At 41.7% G+C, this 19,198-nt stretch overlaps 1 protein-coding gene across 6 annotated transcripts in view; it reads right to left on the bottom strand.

The window, feature by feature from the left end:
* The window catches only part of BACH2 (BTB domain and CNC homolog 2), a 392,327-nt gene that overhangs the window by 79,290 nt on the left and 293,839 nt on the right, over nucleotides 1–19,198 (bottom strand). For all 6 annotated transcript variants that reach the window (XM_070376589.1, XM_070376585.1, XM_070376587.1 and 3 more), the window contains one exon: nucleotides 12,368–12,622. In XM_070376589.1, the coding sequence (XP_070232690.1) occupies nucleotides 12,368–12,610 (243 nt within the window). In that variant the 5' untranslated portion in view covers nucleotides 12,611–12,622. The remainder of the gene's footprint in view (nucleotides 1–12,367; nucleotides 12,623–19,198) is intronic.

Raw genomic sequence — 19,198 nt, 5'->3', positions numbered from 1 at the left:
TGTCCAGCATCTTGCACTATTATAAAAATTTCCTTGAAAAGAGCTGAGATCCCCTACATGTAGCCAGGATACTATTTCTTCTGCTGGCGAGTAAGGACATCTGGTCAACGTCTACCGAAACAGCCTCCAACAGGAGGCCAGGAGAGACTGTTGAACAGAAAAGGAAAGGTCATCTCATCTCCCCATGAATATCCTACAAATCTGAAGGATTTAAGTCACCTGCCACCCAAATCCCCAGAGTTACAAAAGGTGTGCTTCAAACATCTTCTCTTAGAACCCTGCCTATTTTTTACCCTGAATCTTGGAAGTCCAGATTTTTAATCTTCCCACCTTCCTAGTTGTAGGGTACCACTTAATTCCTGGGACACAACAGCTCTGCTTGGCAGAAAGAATATTCTCACATAGTCTAGGGTATTCCTTGGGAGGAAGAATGACAGCGAATGCGACGATGTCTCACGTGGCACAAGACTCTTATCATTACAGAGCGAGACCCTTGAGGATCCTCTCTCTCAGCAGACATTTTCCTGGTCTTTTAAGAACTTCCCCATTTTCCCCACCCTTCTCTTTTAGTAAGTAATAAACTAAGAGTAGTAGATACGTTGTGAGAAGTCAGAGGGTACGTAACTCCATCTGAACCTGTGCCATTCTGCACAGCTTGGCACTCGTGCATGCGGCCGCACTCTCCAAGACCTGCTCTATTTTCCCTATTTCTGGTCACTGATGCCACCTCTGCAAATAGCATCATCCCTATACTACTTCTAGGAATAATAACCTGTCATTCGGTTTTGCATCTGGAGAAATAAAAAAATAAACAAACCAAGAGAACAAAAATGGAGACTCAGAAATAAAGAATCGGGAAAAAATGAGTAGCGATGACATTTATTTAATACTCTTCTCTATACAGCAGAAGACAAAATGATATCATTACTTCAACAAGCTGGAGGCCTGTAATTGTGACCTCGTATCCTTCCTTTGATTTCCTTCTAAACTCAGGAATCTTTTGCTGGCTAAATCCCAGCCTTTTTTTTTTTTTTTCCCCATCCCCGGGCCAACTTTTTGGCTTGCTTGGGAACAGCTGCCAGTTCTCTGTGCTGCCAATCAGTCAAGAAACGTGCTCACATTGAGAGCCTGGCTCCATCCCACCCAGGGTGCTGAACGCTCTCACTTTTTCACACACAGCCTTTGCCAGGCTGCATACAGAAGTCCAGCTCAGACAGGAAAGCTCACTGCATCATCAGTGAGCTCGGAAGAGGTGCCAATGTCAGTGAGAGAGACTGTCAACATACTTGAGGAGTCGATGGCACAATGAAAGATTTTACTATGCGTACCAAGTAAATGAAAAAAAGAACACTTCTGAAGTATCAGGAAACCAAAAGTGCCATTGTTTACTTGCTCCCTGAAAGCAAAACCAATCTACTCCTTTGTCTGGTCTGTGATTTGGTTAAGAACCCAAACAAACAAGAAAAGAAACAGAAAGGTATTTACTGATGAATGCCAACAACTATTTTACTGTCTTTGTGTTTCTAAGAACAGCCTTTTCTACTGAAAACCACACACCACTACAACGCCTGGATATGCTCCCTTTTATTCAGGAATTTTCTGAATCAATTTCCTGGTTGACAACTCGTCCAACCAAGATTCCAGGTGTTCTCACCATAAGAAGGGTTCCTTTCCAAAGTTGTCTGCTTGTATAGAACACCTCCAGAAATGTCACGGACACTCTGACAATAGAGCCGAAACCTGAAGACGTGTGGGGACATTCCAAGTTTCTGAATGGAATGTGAATCCATTAAAATGATTAGGTAATTTTACTGATATCCTCCCATTTGCGCCAAGTGGTAGAGCTGCCAAAGAAAAGACAAAATCAAAACCGATTCTTGGATTCCAACTCTGAGTATTTTGGTGTGGAAACTGTATTTTCTTGTAACTCATTTAAAAAACACACCATGCTTTCACTGTTTAATTGCAATCTCAGTTTTCAGGAAGCAACGAGAAATGAGATCTATAATCAATGTTTCTCTCCTGTTCGGCTTTCAGTCTAAATGGTCCTGCGCTTTTATTGGCAAAGGAGGGCAGGTAATAACAGTGAACAAGAAACCTATTCTAAGAAGCACTGGCTCAGGTGAAGTACCACTACACCATGAGTGACTCAACCCTGTACTCAAGAGTGATTACTCTACATCGATAAAGCCATGCTAATTGGACAATGGCTTGCTGCCAGCTCGTGTTGGCATGACGTATAATACCCCTGGCTGACGGCTATTATGTCTATCACACCTTTTTTTTTTTGAGGGTAAGCTGGATGGGAAGTGGAAATAATTTTGAAAAAACCGTCCCAAGTGCTATTTAACTTCTTATCATGAATTAAAAGTTTAATTAAGTATCCTGTTAAAGGCCTGGGTTCTATGATTAAATATGAGAAAAATAATACTTCTGATTCCTGATCAAGTGAAGAACTTTATAGCTCTGAACTCTTGTCTTTAAAGCTAATACTAATTTTAATTGAAATAGCTAAGAGATTCCATAACAGGGCAAAGAAAGAAATGTACCGGATGTTTAATTTATATAAAGAGAAGAGTTTTAAAATGAATAGATACACTGGAAACTACTTCTACAAAATTTAATTCAAACAACTTTACTGTCAAAGGTTTTATAAACGGACCTATTTTAAAATGTTGATGACCGTTTTCATCCTACATTATACAGGAGGAAATAGGTATAGTCAAAGAAAGTCTTAAAACTGGCTTTGAAATCAGGTCACTTAAAAATAATTCTTAGACAGGTCTTAGTTTTTTGTCTACTTAACTCCTTCTACTATGCCAAAAGAGGAACACATCTCTGCTTAAAGTTCTTTAAATAGGACTTACTGGCCTCAGGATTTAGAAAATGTAAGAGGTTTGGAAATAGCTTATCTATTTCAGTTTTAAAATTAGCTATTGCTGTGGCTATTTTCACCCCAGATTTCCTTCCCTCTGTGGCAGTGCCACTAAGCAGCCTTCAGAGATGGAATCACAATAGTATTAGCACCCCATTTTCTGGCTTTGCTTTTATTGTACCCCCATCGGAGACGGAGGCCCAGATTTCAGGGCTGGAAGTCACCTCTGTGTAACTATAAATATGTTCTGCCTTCAGGCAGTTCAAAATTATCAGCATGATTCTAGGACTTGAAAACTTCTTACTTGCCAGCAAGTAGTTACCTGGGATATTTTGACTTATTATTTATTCGCTTTTTTTTTCATCTGCTGCCAAGTCTCACTAATGCAACTTGGAAAATTGCACCACAGCTTTTAATGAGGACCCTGAGGTAAGAGTCATTTCATCAGAGAAGGTTGTGCTTTCCTTCTAGGGGAATAATAACATCTACTGTCTATATAGCACCATCCTTCCAAGAAGTTTAACTTATCACATTTCATTAATCTGAAGAGCAGACTTGAAAGGCAAACTGTTGCCCAGTATTGTTATTCCCTGCGTACGCAGGGAGTAACATGGATATTGAGGTCATTAAATGAAAATAATTTTTTTCAAGATACTTCTGAAATGGTTATAGAGTAGTGATCATGTACATTTTCTACAAGCTGTCTGTGTTCTAGGTTATCAAATAGCCCAGGGATTCTACAGCTCTTGAGCTGTCATCTGTGAACTCTCGTAAGACCATCTTCAAAAGGTCAGGGAGGATTTACAAAGAGAAGAGAAGTGAGCTCACATCTCTTCTGAAGCCGAATGATTCTCTCCTTTCCAGACCAATCTGCCTCCCATCTCCCTGGTCTTTCCCTACCTTTCAATCCAAACATCTTGCCTCTCTTTCTGACTTACAGGATTTTTTTTCCTCTCCCTCTGGTAGGAACCTAGAAAAATTCAAAGACCATCAACTTGTCGCCTAGGCTAGGTAGCCAGGGATCATCCAGTTCAACTCCATCAATTTTTGAAGGATGAACCTTACTAAGTTGAGTATTCCCACTTGCTCAGGAGATCCTACCCCCTTTCAAGTCCTCAAGAGCAATTCTTTTAGGGACTAGTCTTGTGTCTCCCATATCAGCAAGTTTTCTCTCTCTTTTGGAACTTTCCCATCCACCCAAGTATGAGTCAGGATGAGCTCTGCTGTGCAAACACACACACACTAAGTCTTAATGCCTTAACATACAAGTTAATTCCTCATTCATGTCACAGTCCAATTTGAGTCAGATGGCTCTCCTCCAACAGTGACTCAAGAATCTAGGTTGTGGGGAAAAAAAAAAAAAAAAAGAATCTAGGTTGTGGTTCCACCATCTAGGAGTTCTCTGACACCAGTTCAATGGATACAAAAGAACATGAAGACCTCAGGCTTACTCTTAACTGCCTCAGGCTAGAAGTGACATGTGACTTCCTCTCACCTTTTACTGGCTGGATCTAGTTACCCAGCACACCTGACGGTGAATGTGGTCTTCCTGTGTGTGCAGGAAAGAGAGGAAAATTGGATATGAGTGAATATTGATAATCTTTATCTTCAGGGGCAAGTGTGCTGGAATTTCTCCCTACTGAAAACAAAAGCCCAAAGAAAACCTCTTGTGACTCTATTTCCCTCCAGTTTCTGGCTCACCTCTCTACTTGTTTTAAATCAAAGGCTTAAAAAAAAACATAGCCTACATGAGCTTCTTCAAATACTTTTCTTCTTCTCTCTAGAACAGAACCCAACTGGTTTTTGTTTCTATTGCTTTCCCAAGCGCTCAACGAAATCATGAACGGCTTCCAAATTACTGGATGGTCAATTTTCAACCTTCACCTTAGCTCACTATCAGCTTCATCTGACATAGTTGATCACTCTCTCCACCTTGAAATACTTTCATTACCTGGCTTCTGACACACTACACTTTTTTTTTTTTTTTTTTGCTTTTCTATTTCAATAGCTGCTCTTTCTTGGTTTACCCTATCGCCTCCTTTTTTCTCTCTGACCTCTTAGTTTTGGAAAGACTCAAGAATCAATCCTAAGACCACTCTCTTTTTTTTTTTTCCTATCTATACTTACTCATTTGGCATTTGTATGTGGTCTTGGGACTTTCAATATTCCCAATACTCTGGTATTAAAATTCTATCTCCGGGCTAGATTTCGCCCATGAATCTCAGTCATGTATAACCTTATTGTGTAGCAGACAACTGTGAAAGGGCTTCCCTGGTGGCTCAGATGGTAAAGAATCTGCCTGCAATGCAAGAGATCTGGGTTAGATCCTTGGGTAGGGAAGATCCTGTGAATAAGGAAATGGCAACCCACTCCAGTATTCTTGCCTGGAGAATCCCATGGACAGAGGAGTCTGGCGGGCTACAGTCCATGAGGTCTCAAAGAGTAGGACATGTGTATGTCCTTGCTGTGTAGCAGACAACTCTACCTAGATGTTAATAAGCTTCTCAGACCTAATATGTACAAAACAGAACTCCTAATCCTGCCCCCACACCATCTGAAACCTATTTCCTTCAGGCTTTCACCAATCCCAGGTAATGGTAACTTCATCCTCCCAACAGTCTACCCAAACCTTGGAGTTATCCTTAACTCTTTCTCTTTCAGCTTGTATTTAATCTACAGAATAATCCCATAAACTCTACCTTCAAAATATTACCAGAGGGACTTCCCTGGTGGTCCAGTGGTTAGGACCCCATGCTTCTACTGCATGGGACCGAGGTTTGATCCCTGGTCAGAGACAGAAGATCCCTCAAGCTGCGCAGCCAAACAAACAGATGTTTGCAAACTTAAAAAAAAATATTACCGGAATCTAATACTGATCACCACTCCACTGCTATCGCCCTGGCCGGGGCTTTCATGTCAGGCCTGGTTTGCTGCCTCAGCATCTTTGATGCTTTCCTTACTATGCCCTTGTCCTCTTTCAATTCATCCTCACCCAGCAGTCAAAGTTATCTTTTCCTGTGAAACCCTCCACTGGCCTCCCAGCTCATTCCAAGGAAAGGTAATGCGCCCTGCTTGTCCCTGATTCTTCTCTGCTGTGCCACCTTCCACGTACCCTTTGTTCATGTTGCTGCTGCTGCTGCTAAGTCGCTTCAGTCGTGTCCGACCCTGTGCAACCCCATAGACGGCAGCCCACCAGGCTCCCCCGTCCCTGAGATTCTCCAGGCAAGAACACTGCAGTGGGTTGCCATTTCCTTCTCCAAAGCATGAAAGTGAAAAGTAAAAGTGAAGTTGCTCAGTCGTGTCCGACTCTTAGCGACCCCATGGACTGCAGCCTTACCAGGCTCATCCGCCCATGGGGTTTTCCAGGCAAGAGTACTGGAGTGGGGTGCCATTGTGTTGCTGCTGTGTGTCAAACAGGCCAGGCCGTTCTAGCCCCAGGGCCTCTTCCTCGCCATTCCTTCCACCTGGATCACTCTTCCTCCACAGGTCAGCACGGCTGTCTCCCTCACCTTTTTCAGGCGTTTATACAAAAATCACCCCCAGGGACTTCCCTGGTGGTCCAGTGGTTAAGAATCCACCTTCCAAGGCAGTAGACACAGGTTCGATTTCTGGTCAGAGAAGGTCCCACATGCCTCGCAGTGACTAAGCCCAGGACGCCACAACTGAGAGAGAAGTGTTAGCATCGAGCTAAGATCCCATGTGCTCCCACGAACTGCAACTAAGACCCAATGCGGCCAAATATAAAATAAATAAATACATTTTAAAAAAGTCATCCTTCCATCAGGCCTTTCCTGACCACCCTATTTAGAATGGCAATATCTGAACCCTGATGATCCTTAACCCCCTTCCCTGTTTTACTTTCCTCAGTGGCATCTAACAAAGTCCATGTTGCATTTATTTATTTTCTCTCTCCTTCTCCCTTACTGGAATGTCAGCTCTGTTGTGTTCACTAGGTTCATCCAGCACCTAGAACACTGTCTCCTGGTACAGCCTTTGATTTACATCTATAGGATGAATGAATAAATGAATGAATGAGTGAGGAAACAGAAGCTCACGGAGGTTGACTGACCTGCTCAAGACCCCATGTGCAGTTAGTGCCAACGTCCTGATTGTGGTTTTCCCAGACCCTCATGGTTGATGCTCCTCAGTTCCTAAAACTGGCCTACTCTACCTGACAGGTTCGTCTAGGTGATAGATGAGGGGATGCCAAAGGGCTGGCTCTGTGCTTCGGGGTGGGGGAGCGCTTTGCGTTTCTTGGTCAGGCCACGTTCTAGAGACCTCCCCCACCCCCACAAGAATCACTCTCAGGCTCAGAACGCTGTGGGCATCCTATGCTCATCCAGCACGGAGCGCTTTCTGTAGTATGACATCCTGAAAGCACTATCCAAAGATAATCATGCCTGTCTTATTGCTTCTTTAAAAAACTGGGCCTAAGCCATTCCAGGAACATTAAGGGCTTTCATTACTGCTAAAAACTTTCAGACAAGACGATTCCATCATTTCCCTGCTGGCTTCTGGGCCCAGCAGCACTACACAGGGACATTCTTTCCTGCACCCTGTGGTGGAGACTTCATAACAAATGCCATTTTTTCCAGAACCCTTTTGGGTCAGTTTTCCCTATTGTTTAGCACTATCAAAACAAGATCTGTCACAAAACATTGGGAGGGAGAGAGATAGTGAAAGATACAGGACAAGCAAAAGATAGAGACAGTGAGTGAGCAGAAGTCTGAAATATATTGACACTTATGAAAACCTAAGGTCCGCCTGAAGGGGCCATACGTACGTCCATCTACCCTACAGCCATTCCCTGGGTGAACCTTCCCCTTCTCTGGAGAGAGAGAACCCGGGAAACAAGCCCAGAGAAAGGTACCAGAGCCTTGGCAATAACCTCTCTCCATCCTGTTTGTTTGTTTATTGATGGCAAATGAGAACTGGATATATTTAAGGTATACAATGTGATGTTTTGATATATGTGTACACTGTGAAATGATTACCACTAAAAACAAATGAACGAATCTGTCACCTCCCATAGCTATCTTTTATTTTTGGGTGTGTGGTGAGAACTCTTGAGATCTACTCTCTTGGTGAATTTTAAGCATACCATATACTATTATTAGCTACAGCCACCATGCTGTACATTAGGTCTCTGGAACTTATTCATCTTATAACCGAAAGTTTGTACCCTTTGATCACTATCTCTCCTTTGGCCCTGCCCCTCAGCTTCTGGTAACCACCGTTTTATTCTGTTACTATGAGTTTGACTTTTTTCCTTAGATGCCACAAATAAGTGAGAATATGCAATATTTGTCTTTCTCGGTATGGCTTATTTCACTTAATATAATGTCCTCCATGTTTATCCATGTTACCACAAACATTTGTTTTTTAAGGCTAGATAATATTCTCTTATGTGTATGTATGTGTGTATTTACATACAGGCCTCATCTTCTTTATCCATCATCTGTTGACAGACACTTAGGTTGCTTCCAGATTTTGGCTGCTGTGAATCATGCTGCAGTGAACATGGGAGTGCATATAGCTCTTTGAGATAGTGATTTCATTTCCTTTGGATATAGACTCAGAAGTGGGACTGCTGGATTGCATGGTAGTTCTACTATTTTTAACTTTTTGAGGCACCTCCATACTATTTTCCACAATGGCTCTACTAATTTACATTCCCACAACAGTGCACAAAGGTTTCCCTTTCTCCACATCCTTGCCAACATAGCAAGAACGGCCTGGCCATGCTTGGCCCATCAACCACTTTCTCTTCATCTCTTAACTCGAAATACGCTTACTATTATACATCAGATGATCTGTTTCGTTGTTGAATGAAAGCACTAAGGACAACGCCTTATCCCCTAGTCTTTGCTAACTAGGGGATGCTAACACACATTCCTGGATGTGCTTTGCAATGAGGAGCCAACACTCAAGTCACACAAATCCTAGGGGCTATCTGTCATTCCATTTTAGGGGAGAAAAAAAAGGAAGACAATTTCTTGACTCTTTGACTTCCAGGAGGCCCCTTTCAGTTGAGAGACTACACTGGTCCTGTGGTGGGCTCAACTCTGCAGGTAATGGTGCTGCCCGTCAAGGGTCAGGGTTTGGGGCTAGAATTGCGCAAGTGGACAGCAGCTGCAGGCCGGAGCCGGGTCTGGCCTAAGCCGACTAAGCAGGGCAGTGGGAGGGGTAGCAGTTTGTATCTGGAGATTTCCTAGCCAAAGATGGAGCTTTTGGATTTGGTCGTGCTGGTCCATGAGGAGCTCAGTGGCTGGCGGCGGCCGAGAGCACAGAAGTGAGCTGAGTGAGAACAAGGCTGGGACAAGGGCCAGAAGGTGATCTGACCATGATGGATTATGATGAAGATTTCCAAGGAGCTAATGAAATGCTTTTTCTTACATCATAGGAACCAAATGCCAGTGAGTTCCAGGCAGCTACTTTTCAAGGTAGTGTTTGTGATGTTTATTCACCACTTAATTCAAATTCTATGAAGTCATTCACTGAGCTAAGTAGGACAATGATCTTTGAGCCTGCAAGGACCTTGCAGTGTCCACACAGCAAGGAGAGAAAACAATGCCCGGTGCTTGGGGCCACAGGAGGGGCTCTGAGCAGAGGGACAGGCTTTGGAAGGGGGTATCAGAAAAAAATTGCAGACCCATAAAGGAAAATGTCATGGGGGTTTGCTCGCATGCCCATCAGCGAGATGCTTAGAGCTGGGTTACTGACAACATGAATTCACGTATCATAGGAAGGAAAAAAAAAAAAAAAACGTTTAGTTATATCTGAAGGTTTCAGGTGCATAAATAACCAGAACGTTTTAATGATTTGGAAATGCAGATGACACAGGGGCAGAAATCATTTCACACGACTAGAAAGAAGAAAATCAGCATTTAGCAGATTCTCACTTAACTGGAACACAAACAACCGAAAAGTTCCAACAGCAGATTTTTGTGTGACATCTCTACAGTGTGCCTGACTACAGTGCCCAGTGCCAAGGAAATAAGTGATCATCAGGGATTTGATCTAAAAAGAAACTTTTAGGTTAGGCTTTACTGCCTTGGCATTGTATTATGATACATAATTTAAGGACTTCAGAATTTTAGGGGTTTTTACAGGTAAGAACTGGGGCTCAGAGAGGTTAAGGGACTAGACGAGGATTACAGAGCTTACTGGGATAGGGGGAGGCCAGGGCTTATAAGGGACAGGGTCCAGGGAGTTTTAAGATATGGTCAGCAGTCATAGAAGAGAGACTAAATTATGTAAAATATGGTTTTCATTTGTAAATATATTTTAAAATCTAACTTTTTAAAAGCAGTGAAAAACATAAATTAGGTGGTTCTCAAACAGATACAGATAGTAAATTAACTGTAAACTCCACCCCCTCCCCAAAACTGTTCTGGATAAGTGGGATTCTTGTCAGATATTTTCAGAGAATTCTAGAGCGAAAGTAAATTCAAAAGGCATTCTTGACACCCGCCCCTCTAGAGACGAAGAAAGAGTCTTACATTTGATGAAGTCCTACCAGTTTAAATGGAGACTTTTATATTTATCCTATCACCTCATGATGGATTAAGTAGCTGCCCATTAACACAGACGAGGACAGTCCAGCTCAGGATCACTACTCACCAGGCAGCCGCCTCTCCTCGGCCTTGACTTGGCACATAAACGTCCCTCCCGACCCCAGCCCCGATTACAGGGCCTTCAGCTGATTGGCTCTTTGGCATCTGGTACTGGCACCTTTTTAGTTATCCTCTTGCCAGGGGTGTGAGTAGCGGAGCCTTTCACATGGGCACATAACAAAGAAATATTCATGTGAAACTGCTACGTCACCCTCACTCTGCCAGCTGGCCGCTCTCCTGCTTTGCAGACACTGCTTAACAGGGGACTGGATCTGGTGATCCCTCTGACTCCCTGTCTATTTTGTTTTTTTGGGGGGGGGTATAGAGCGACTTTTAAAAGTTGAAGAACAGTTGATTTAAATTGTTTCAGGTGTATAACAAAGTGTTTCAGGTTTATATATAGGAATATATATGTACCTATATTCTTTATCAGATTCTTTTCCATTATAATTTATTATAAAATATTGAATCTAGCTCCCTGTGCAAATAATGTTGTCTTAAAGTCTATTTTGACTAGTATCAATAAGCTCCCCTAGCTTCCTTGCTGTTTATCTATTTTATATTTTGTATATAGTAGTGTGTATGTTTGTTTCTTAGGTTGAACTTGAATGTCCTTCTGCAGAGCAGGTGCTTGCTTCACCATTGCCTACTTCTTATATAATGAAAGTCATTCAGTCGTGTCCGACTCTTTGTAACCCTAGTCCATGGAATTCTCCAGGCCAGAATACTGGAGTGGGTAGCTGTTGCCTTCAACAGGGCATCTTCCCAACCCAGGGATCAAACCCAGGTCTCCCACATTGCAGGCAGATTCTTTACTGTCTGAGCCACAAGGGAAGCCCACTTTTTATATACAACCTGCTTTATTCATTTATATGATTTCTAGGCCTCTGGAGGCACTGGATTTATGACCTCTGGGACTTAAAGCTAGTTCTACCCATCATTCCCTCAGAGTGACTGGGTCCTTGGTGTCTCCTAGGAGTGCTGTGAAGAGCTGCTCTGTGGATCACGGCACAACTCTGGGGCTCTCTTTGTGCAGACTATGGATGTGAGTTGTGCAGTGCACAGCCTGTGCAACTGTCAGTGGCCCTAGTGTTGGTGGTGCATAGGAAATGATTCTGGCCCGAACACAAAGCCTAAGGCTGCTCAGTGTTACTCTTAGTCCCACAAAAATGAAGAGGAGTCAGGATGATGGAAGAAGAGAAACAGCATATGCAGTTCAAAGGGGTGACCAATTTAATGGTCTGTCAGCATGAAGCCCATCTTTTGAGTGCCGGCAGCTCAAACTAGTCAATTGAGTATCATCTCTGGACAGAGCAAGTACATCTACTAGTGTCCCCAAGGTACAGAAGTGACTGGACTCCCCAAAGTAATTAAGAAACCTGAGTAGGGTATTTTCAACAATGGTGAGAAAAGCAGTTTACACTTCTTAGAATCTTACTATATTAACTGTGAAAACGACGGCTTGCTTTTACTTTGCCCCCTGGGCAAGGAAGCTGCTGTGAATGCTTTCATTCTTTTACTCTCAGGGGAAGTCGAGTGTTCCTTCAACCATTTGAAAGAGAAAATCATAGCAACAGTCCCAGTGATTCAGATCCCACATCTAGGATTGTACTAAACTTTGGTCAAACGACTCAAAACCCGAAGAGTAAGTGAACTAGAAACTATGAGAGGCTGCGAGCCACAGGTGAGGTTCAGATTCATGCTTCCGAGACTTGAAATGCATCAAATAGAAACCGGCTCAGCCACAAACAGAACATGTGGGTAACTTGATCATCAACCAGCGAGCGGGGATGTGACACTGCGCCCACCTTCCAGGTCCACCTCCCAGTCAACAGGCCTCTATTAGCAACCACACGAACAAACCAAAGTACTGTACCTCCTCGGGCAAGCTGACCACCAAATCATTTTTCGTCTGTCCGACCAGCGCCTGCCAGAAGTATTCACTGCATGCGGCCAGCACAGCTCGGTGGGCCCGGAACTCCTTCCTTTCCACAATCAGGGTCACGTCACAGAGAATATCCTTTTTGCGCTGGTCATTGAGGCCCAGGAGGATGTTGGCGCAGTGGACTGTGGACTCATACACATACATGGGGGAGTCAGGCTTCTCATCCACAGACATGCCGTTCACACCCTGAAAGAGAGCAAGCCAGCTTGGGTCATCGCGGCTCCCCGAGTCAGAGAGATGGTGAGAAAGCATGCTGACCTCCTGTGAACCACTACCCTGATGGAGCCAGGCTAAAAGGCGCAGAACTGCCTGTTAGCATCTTAGGCTCAGCACCGTGAACTCATAAAACATCTGGAAAGTTGTGTTCTATGGCTGACTTTTCTCCTTTCCCCTTACTGCGTCTTTTTAAACCTCAATGGAAACAAAGCCAGGTCTTTTAATGGAACACCCCAAACACTCAAAACACATACCCACTTTAAAACTTGGTAGTTTTGATTTTGTTCGTGGACTGAAAGGGAACTTTCACACATGCTCAGTCCCAGTGCAAGTATTAACTGAGCTTTGTGTTAAGAGGAAATGAATCATTCAGAAGTATTGGCAATGCTGCCTTGATGAAGCACGTGTTTAAGTTTCTGGGCTGAAATTTGGCCAAGACGTCAAGCGGTTAAACATCTAATCACAATGCGTAATTTAACATGGGAACTAAACGGACTGTGTATGATGGAGTGGATGTAGCCACTTATCTATTGCAATTGGCCTCCACCACTTCAGACAAAGCACAGCTACCATAATGCTACTACTGTCATGAAAGGCTCTTGAAAAGAAGTGGAAGTGTGCTATCATTACTCCAGCAGACTGGATGTACACTCTCTTCAAGGAAATACACTATATCACATTAGCAGTCAAAAAAAAGATATATTCAACAGTGAAGATTACTTTTACAAAGGGGTTCTTTGCTTTAAAAAGTGTCCACTGACAAATTAAAAAAATCTAATTAATTTACCTAACAGTCGGGCTAGTGGTAAAGAACCCACCAGCCAATGCAGGAGACATAAGAGATGTAGGTTTGATCCCTGGGGTCAGGGAGATCCCCTAGAGTAGGAAATGGCAACTCACTCCAGTATTCCTGCCTGGAAAATCCCATGGACAGCAGAGCCTGGCAGGCTACAGTCCATGGGGTCACAAGAGTCAGACATGACTGAAGTGACTTAGCATGCAACAGTTTTCCAGTACTGTTTACACTAGTATGAATTTCAATAGGGAGTCTTACTTTCTTTTTGGCTTTATTCGTATTTATTTCATTAAAAAAAATTTAAACAATTTTTTGGCGGTATTGCCTGGCATTCGGGATCTTAGTTCCTTGACCAGGGATTGAACCCATGTCCTCTGCAGTGGAAGCGTGGAGTCTTAACTACAAGACTGCCAGAGAAGGCAGAAGGCCTTCTTATTTATTTTTTAAAGAGTTTTAACACACCATAAAATTGCATAGTCTAGAGCATGCAATCTTGACATATTCTGGAAGATACTCACAACTGTGAAACAATAATAAGTCACTTCAGTTGTGTCCAACTCTTTGCGACCCTATGGACTGTAGCCCGCCAGGCTCCTCTGTCCATGGGATTCTCCAGGCAAGAATATTGGAGTGGGTTGCCATTTCCTTCTCCAGGGGATCTTCCCAACCCAGGGATGGAACCTGGGTCTCTTATGTCTCCTGCACTGGCAGGTGGGTTCCTTACCACTAGTGTCACCTGGGAAGTCCAAAAATGTATTCTCCAAAAATAGCAGTCCCTTGGTATCCACTGGAATTGACTCCAAGACTGCCCGCAAATACCAAAATCCATGGGTTTTGAAACCATAATCGCAATCAATACACAACATATTCTTCACCACCAAGTCTCTTTACATCCCTTAACAATCTCTCCCTACTCCTCCATTCACCTACTGATGGATATTTGGGTATTTCCAGCTTTGGGTTGTTATAAATAAAGTTCCTTTGGATTAGTGTATAAATCTCTGTATGAATGTAAGCTTTCATTTCTCTCATGTAAACACCTAGAGATAGAACTGATGGATCATTTGGTATGTGTAAGTCTAACTTATAAAGAAACAGCCCCTGTTTTCTAAAGCGGCTATGCCATTTTACATTTTCAATGGCAATGGATGAGCGTTCACTTCTTTCCCATCCTTGCCACCATGTGGTATGTTCAGCCTTTCTAAGTTTGGTAGTTATAATAGGTGCACTGTGGCATCTCTCAGTGATTTCAGTTTGCTTTTCTCCAGTGACTGAAGATATTGAGAATCTTTCATGTGCTTATTTGTCATCTATCCATTGTCTCAGTAGAGCATTTGATCTCAGAGTCGTGGGTTCATGTCCCACGTTGAGTGATGTGTTGGGGCTTCCCTGGTGGCTCAGATGGTACTGCTTGCAGTGCAGGAGACCTGAGTTTGATCCCTGAGTCAGTAAGATCCTCTTGAGAAGGAAATGGCAGCCACTCCAGTACTCGTGTCTGGAGAATCCCATGGACAGAGGAGCCTGGTAGGCTTATAGTCCATGAGGTGGCAAAGAGTCGGGTACGACAAAGTGACTAATACTTTCACTTTCATACCTTTTCTCTGGAGAGATTCTTTGCCCATTTTATACTGGGTTGTTTCCTTATTACTGAGTTTTGAACATTCTTTATAAAAGTTCTTAATAAAACTCTATCAGGTATGTGATTTGCAAATGTTTTCTCCAAGTCTGTAGCTTGTCGTTTTATTCTCTTATCAATGTCTTTCAAAAAGCAGAAAGTCTTCATTTGATGAAGTCCAGTGGGCAATTTTTTCTTTAATGGAGCATGCTTTTGGTGTCATATCTAAAAACCCTTTGCACAAACCAAGGTCACATCTTTTGTCAGATTTACAACTAGATATTAATATTTTTAATACAATTAGCAATGGTTTTGTTTTTAACTTACATTTCTGATTTTTCATTGTGAGTATATAGATATATAAATTATTTTTGCATATTCATGTTGTATCCTGCAGCTTTGTATAACTTGCTTATCAGTTCCCATAGACTTTTCAGGGCCTGGAGTTTTAATTATAAATTCAATTTAAAACCTATTGTCAAATTTATTGGCATAAAGTTACACATGCTGCTGCTGCTGCTGCTAAGTCGCTTCAGTCGTGTTCGACTCTGTGTGACCCCATAGACGGCAGCCCACCAGGCTCCCCCGTCCCTGGGATTCTCCAGGCAAGAACACTGGAGTGGGTTGCCATTTCCTTCTCCAATGCATGAAAGTGAAAAGTGAATGTGAAGTCGCTCAGTCATGTCCAACTCTTAGCGACCCTATGGACTGCAGCCTACCAGGCTCCTCCGTCCATGGGCTTTTCCAGGCAAGAGTACTGGAGTGGGGTGCCATTGCCTTCTCTGAAAGTTACACGTAATATTTCCTTATTTTCCTTTAATATCAGTAAAATCTGTACCAATGGCACCTCTCACCCTCTAGATACTAGAAATTTGTGTTATTTTTTTTTCCTGATCACTTTGGCTCAAGGTTTATCAATTTTATTGATATTCTCAAAGAACAAGCTTTTGCTTAAGTTGATTACTTTCTGTTTTCTATAATACTGAATTCTGCTCTCATTATTATATCCTTTCTTGTGCTTACTTTGGGTTTAATTTGCTCTTCTTTACCAGTCTCCTAAGGTGGAAGTTGAATTCATTGATCTGAGATCTTTCATCTTTTCTAATGAAAGCTATACATTTCACTCTAGATACTTTAGCAGCACCTCACAAATTTTGAAATGTTGAGCTTTTATTTTCATTCAGTTCAAAATACTTTCTAATTTTCATTTTGATTTCTTCCTTGATGCATATATTATTTGGAAATACATCAACAGTGAGTTCCCTACATACAAAAGAGTTCCATTTCAAGAGCGTGTTCATAAGTCCAATTTGTTCTTAAGTTCAACAAAGTTAGCCAAGGTACACAACTAACACAGTCGGTTATAGGGTACTGCACTGCAATAGATTTATAATCCTTTCCACACAAATAACACATAAAACACAAACAAACAAAAAAGCCTGCTGGGAGAGAAGGAACCAGAAACCCAGCCTCTGCTCACACAGGTTTCAAGTGAGGAAGATCTGATAGGCTAGACCATGGTATCCTGGACGAAATGGAGGGAACAAGACCCCTGAAGAGAAGTTACTGTTAGGAAATGGAGAATTCAAACCTAGAGGGACATTTTAGCATAATATGTGGAGCTGATGCCACCAGCTCCTCTAGTCCTATGTATCTTAGCCCAGAGGTTTGTTCTAGGAGCCATGGCTGAGCAAGAGGATATAAACTAAACAAATATGCCACCTGGGAACCCAATGTGGAGTTCCACTGAGGTCTGAGTGGGGCTGACTGCTATATGGCGGGATTGGACACAGGTTCACCTACCAGGCAGGAACAGTCATCAGTAGTGATGAAGTCCAGGCAGCACGTGGATTCTCAGATTCTAGTTCATGTGTAAGATGGTCTCTTCCTGCAGATGACATACTATACATAGAAAACCCTAAAGATGCCACCAGAAAACTACCAGAATTCATCAATTAATACAGTAAAGTTACAGGATACAAAATTAATATACAGAAACCTGTTGCATTTCTGTACACTAACAATGAAAAATCAGAACAAGAAATTAAGGAAACAATCTCATTTACTATTGCATCAAAAATAAAAAAATATCTAGGAATAAACCTACCCAAGGAGGTGAAAGACCTGTAGTGGGAAAACTGTAAGATACTGATGGAGGATTTCTCTGGTGGTCCAGGGGCTAACTCCACGCTCCCAATGCAGGGGGCCTGGCTTAGATCCCTGACCAGGGAGCTACCTCTCACATGTTGCAGCTAAGAGTTCGCATGCCTCAACTAACGATTCAGTACAGCCAAATAGATAAATAAACTAAGTATTTTTTAAAAGATACTGACGGAAGAAACAGAAGATGACAGAAACAGCTGGAAAGATATACTGTGTTCTAGGACTGGAATAATTAATACTGTTAAAATGACCATACTACCCAAGGCAATCTACAGATTCAATGCAATTCCTATAAAATACCAAGGGGATTTTTCACAGATCTAAAGTATAATTTAAAAAATTTTATGGAAACACTAAAGACTATGACTTACCGCAACAATCTTGAGAAAGGACACAACTGGAGGCATCATGCTCCCTAGCTTCAGACTATAGTAAAAGCTAAAGTAATCAAAACAGTATGATCTTGGCACAAAAACAGACACATAGATCAATGGAACAGTATAAAGAGCTCAGAAATAAACTCACACATTTATGGCCAATTAATCTATGATAAAGGAGGCAAGAATATACAATGGAGAAAAGACAGTCTCTTCATTCAGTAACTGGTGCTGGGGAAACTAGAAAGAATGATATTAAAATGTCACTCTTTATAAAATTAATGTCACATCATATATAAAAATAAAATGGATTAAGGACACAAATTTAAGAACATAGAAATCCTAGAAGAATACACAAGCAGAACACACTTTGATATAAATTATAGCAATAGTTTTTGGATCTGTCTCATAAAGCAAAGGAAATAAAAACAAAAATAAACAAATGGGATCTAATTAGACTTGAATGTTTTTGCACAGCAAAGGAAACCATAAAAAAACAAAACAAAAAGACAACCTACAGAATAGGAGAAAATATATGCAAATGATGTGACTGCCAAGGGGTTAATATCCAAAATATATAAAAATCTCACACAACTCAATATCAAACAACAACAAGCAAATAACCCAATCAAAAAATCAGCAGATCTAAATACACATTTCTCCAAAGAAGACATATTAATGGCCAAAAATCACAGGAAAAGATGTTCAACATCACTAATTATTAGAGAAATGCAAATCAAAACAACAATGAGGTATCACCTCACAACAGTCAGAAAGTCCATCAACAAAAAATCTACAAATAATATGTGTACCTATGGTTGATTCATGTTGATGTATCAGAAACCAACACAACATTGTAAAGCAATTATTCTCCAATTAAAAATAAATTTTAAAAACAAACACATGCATACACACACAAGAGTCTACAAATAATAAATGCTGCACAGGGTGTGGAGAAAAGGCAACCCTTCTACACTATTGGTGAGAATGTAAATTGGTGCAGCTACTATGGAAAACAGTATGGAAGTTCCCTGAAGAACTAAAAAGAGAACTACCATATGATCCAGCAATCCTACTCCTGGGCATATACCTGGAGAAAACGCTCATTTGAAAAGATACACGCACTCCAATGTTCATAGCAGCACTACTTACAATAGCCAAGACATGGAAGCAACCTAAGAGTCAATCAACAGATGAATAGAGAAGATAAAGAAAGGATATATATGTGGGTGAAGTGAAGTGAAAGTCACTCAGTCATTTCTGACTCTTTGTGACCCCATGGACCATACAGTCCATGGAATTCTCCAGGCCAGAATATACACACACACACACACACACACACACACACATATATATATATATACACACACACATATATATATGTATGTATATACATATGCAGACACACAATGGAATACTATTCAGACATAAAAAGAATGAAAATTTTCCATTTGCAGTAACACAGATGGGATTGGAGGATATTGTGCTAAGTGAAATAAGTCAGACAGAGAAAGACAAATAAATACTGTATTGATATCACTTGTATGTGGAATCTAAAAAAAAAAAAAAAAATACAACATACTAGTGACTATAAC

Source organism: Bos mutus, chromosome 9, assembly GCF_027580195.1.
Source record: "Bos mutus isolate GX-2022 chromosome 9, NWIPB_WYAK_1.1, whole genome shotgun sequence".
NCBI lineage: Eukaryota > Metazoa > Chordata > Mammalia > Artiodactyla > Bovidae > Bos > Bos mutus.
This window is presented reverse-complemented; position numbering and strand designations above follow the sequence as displayed.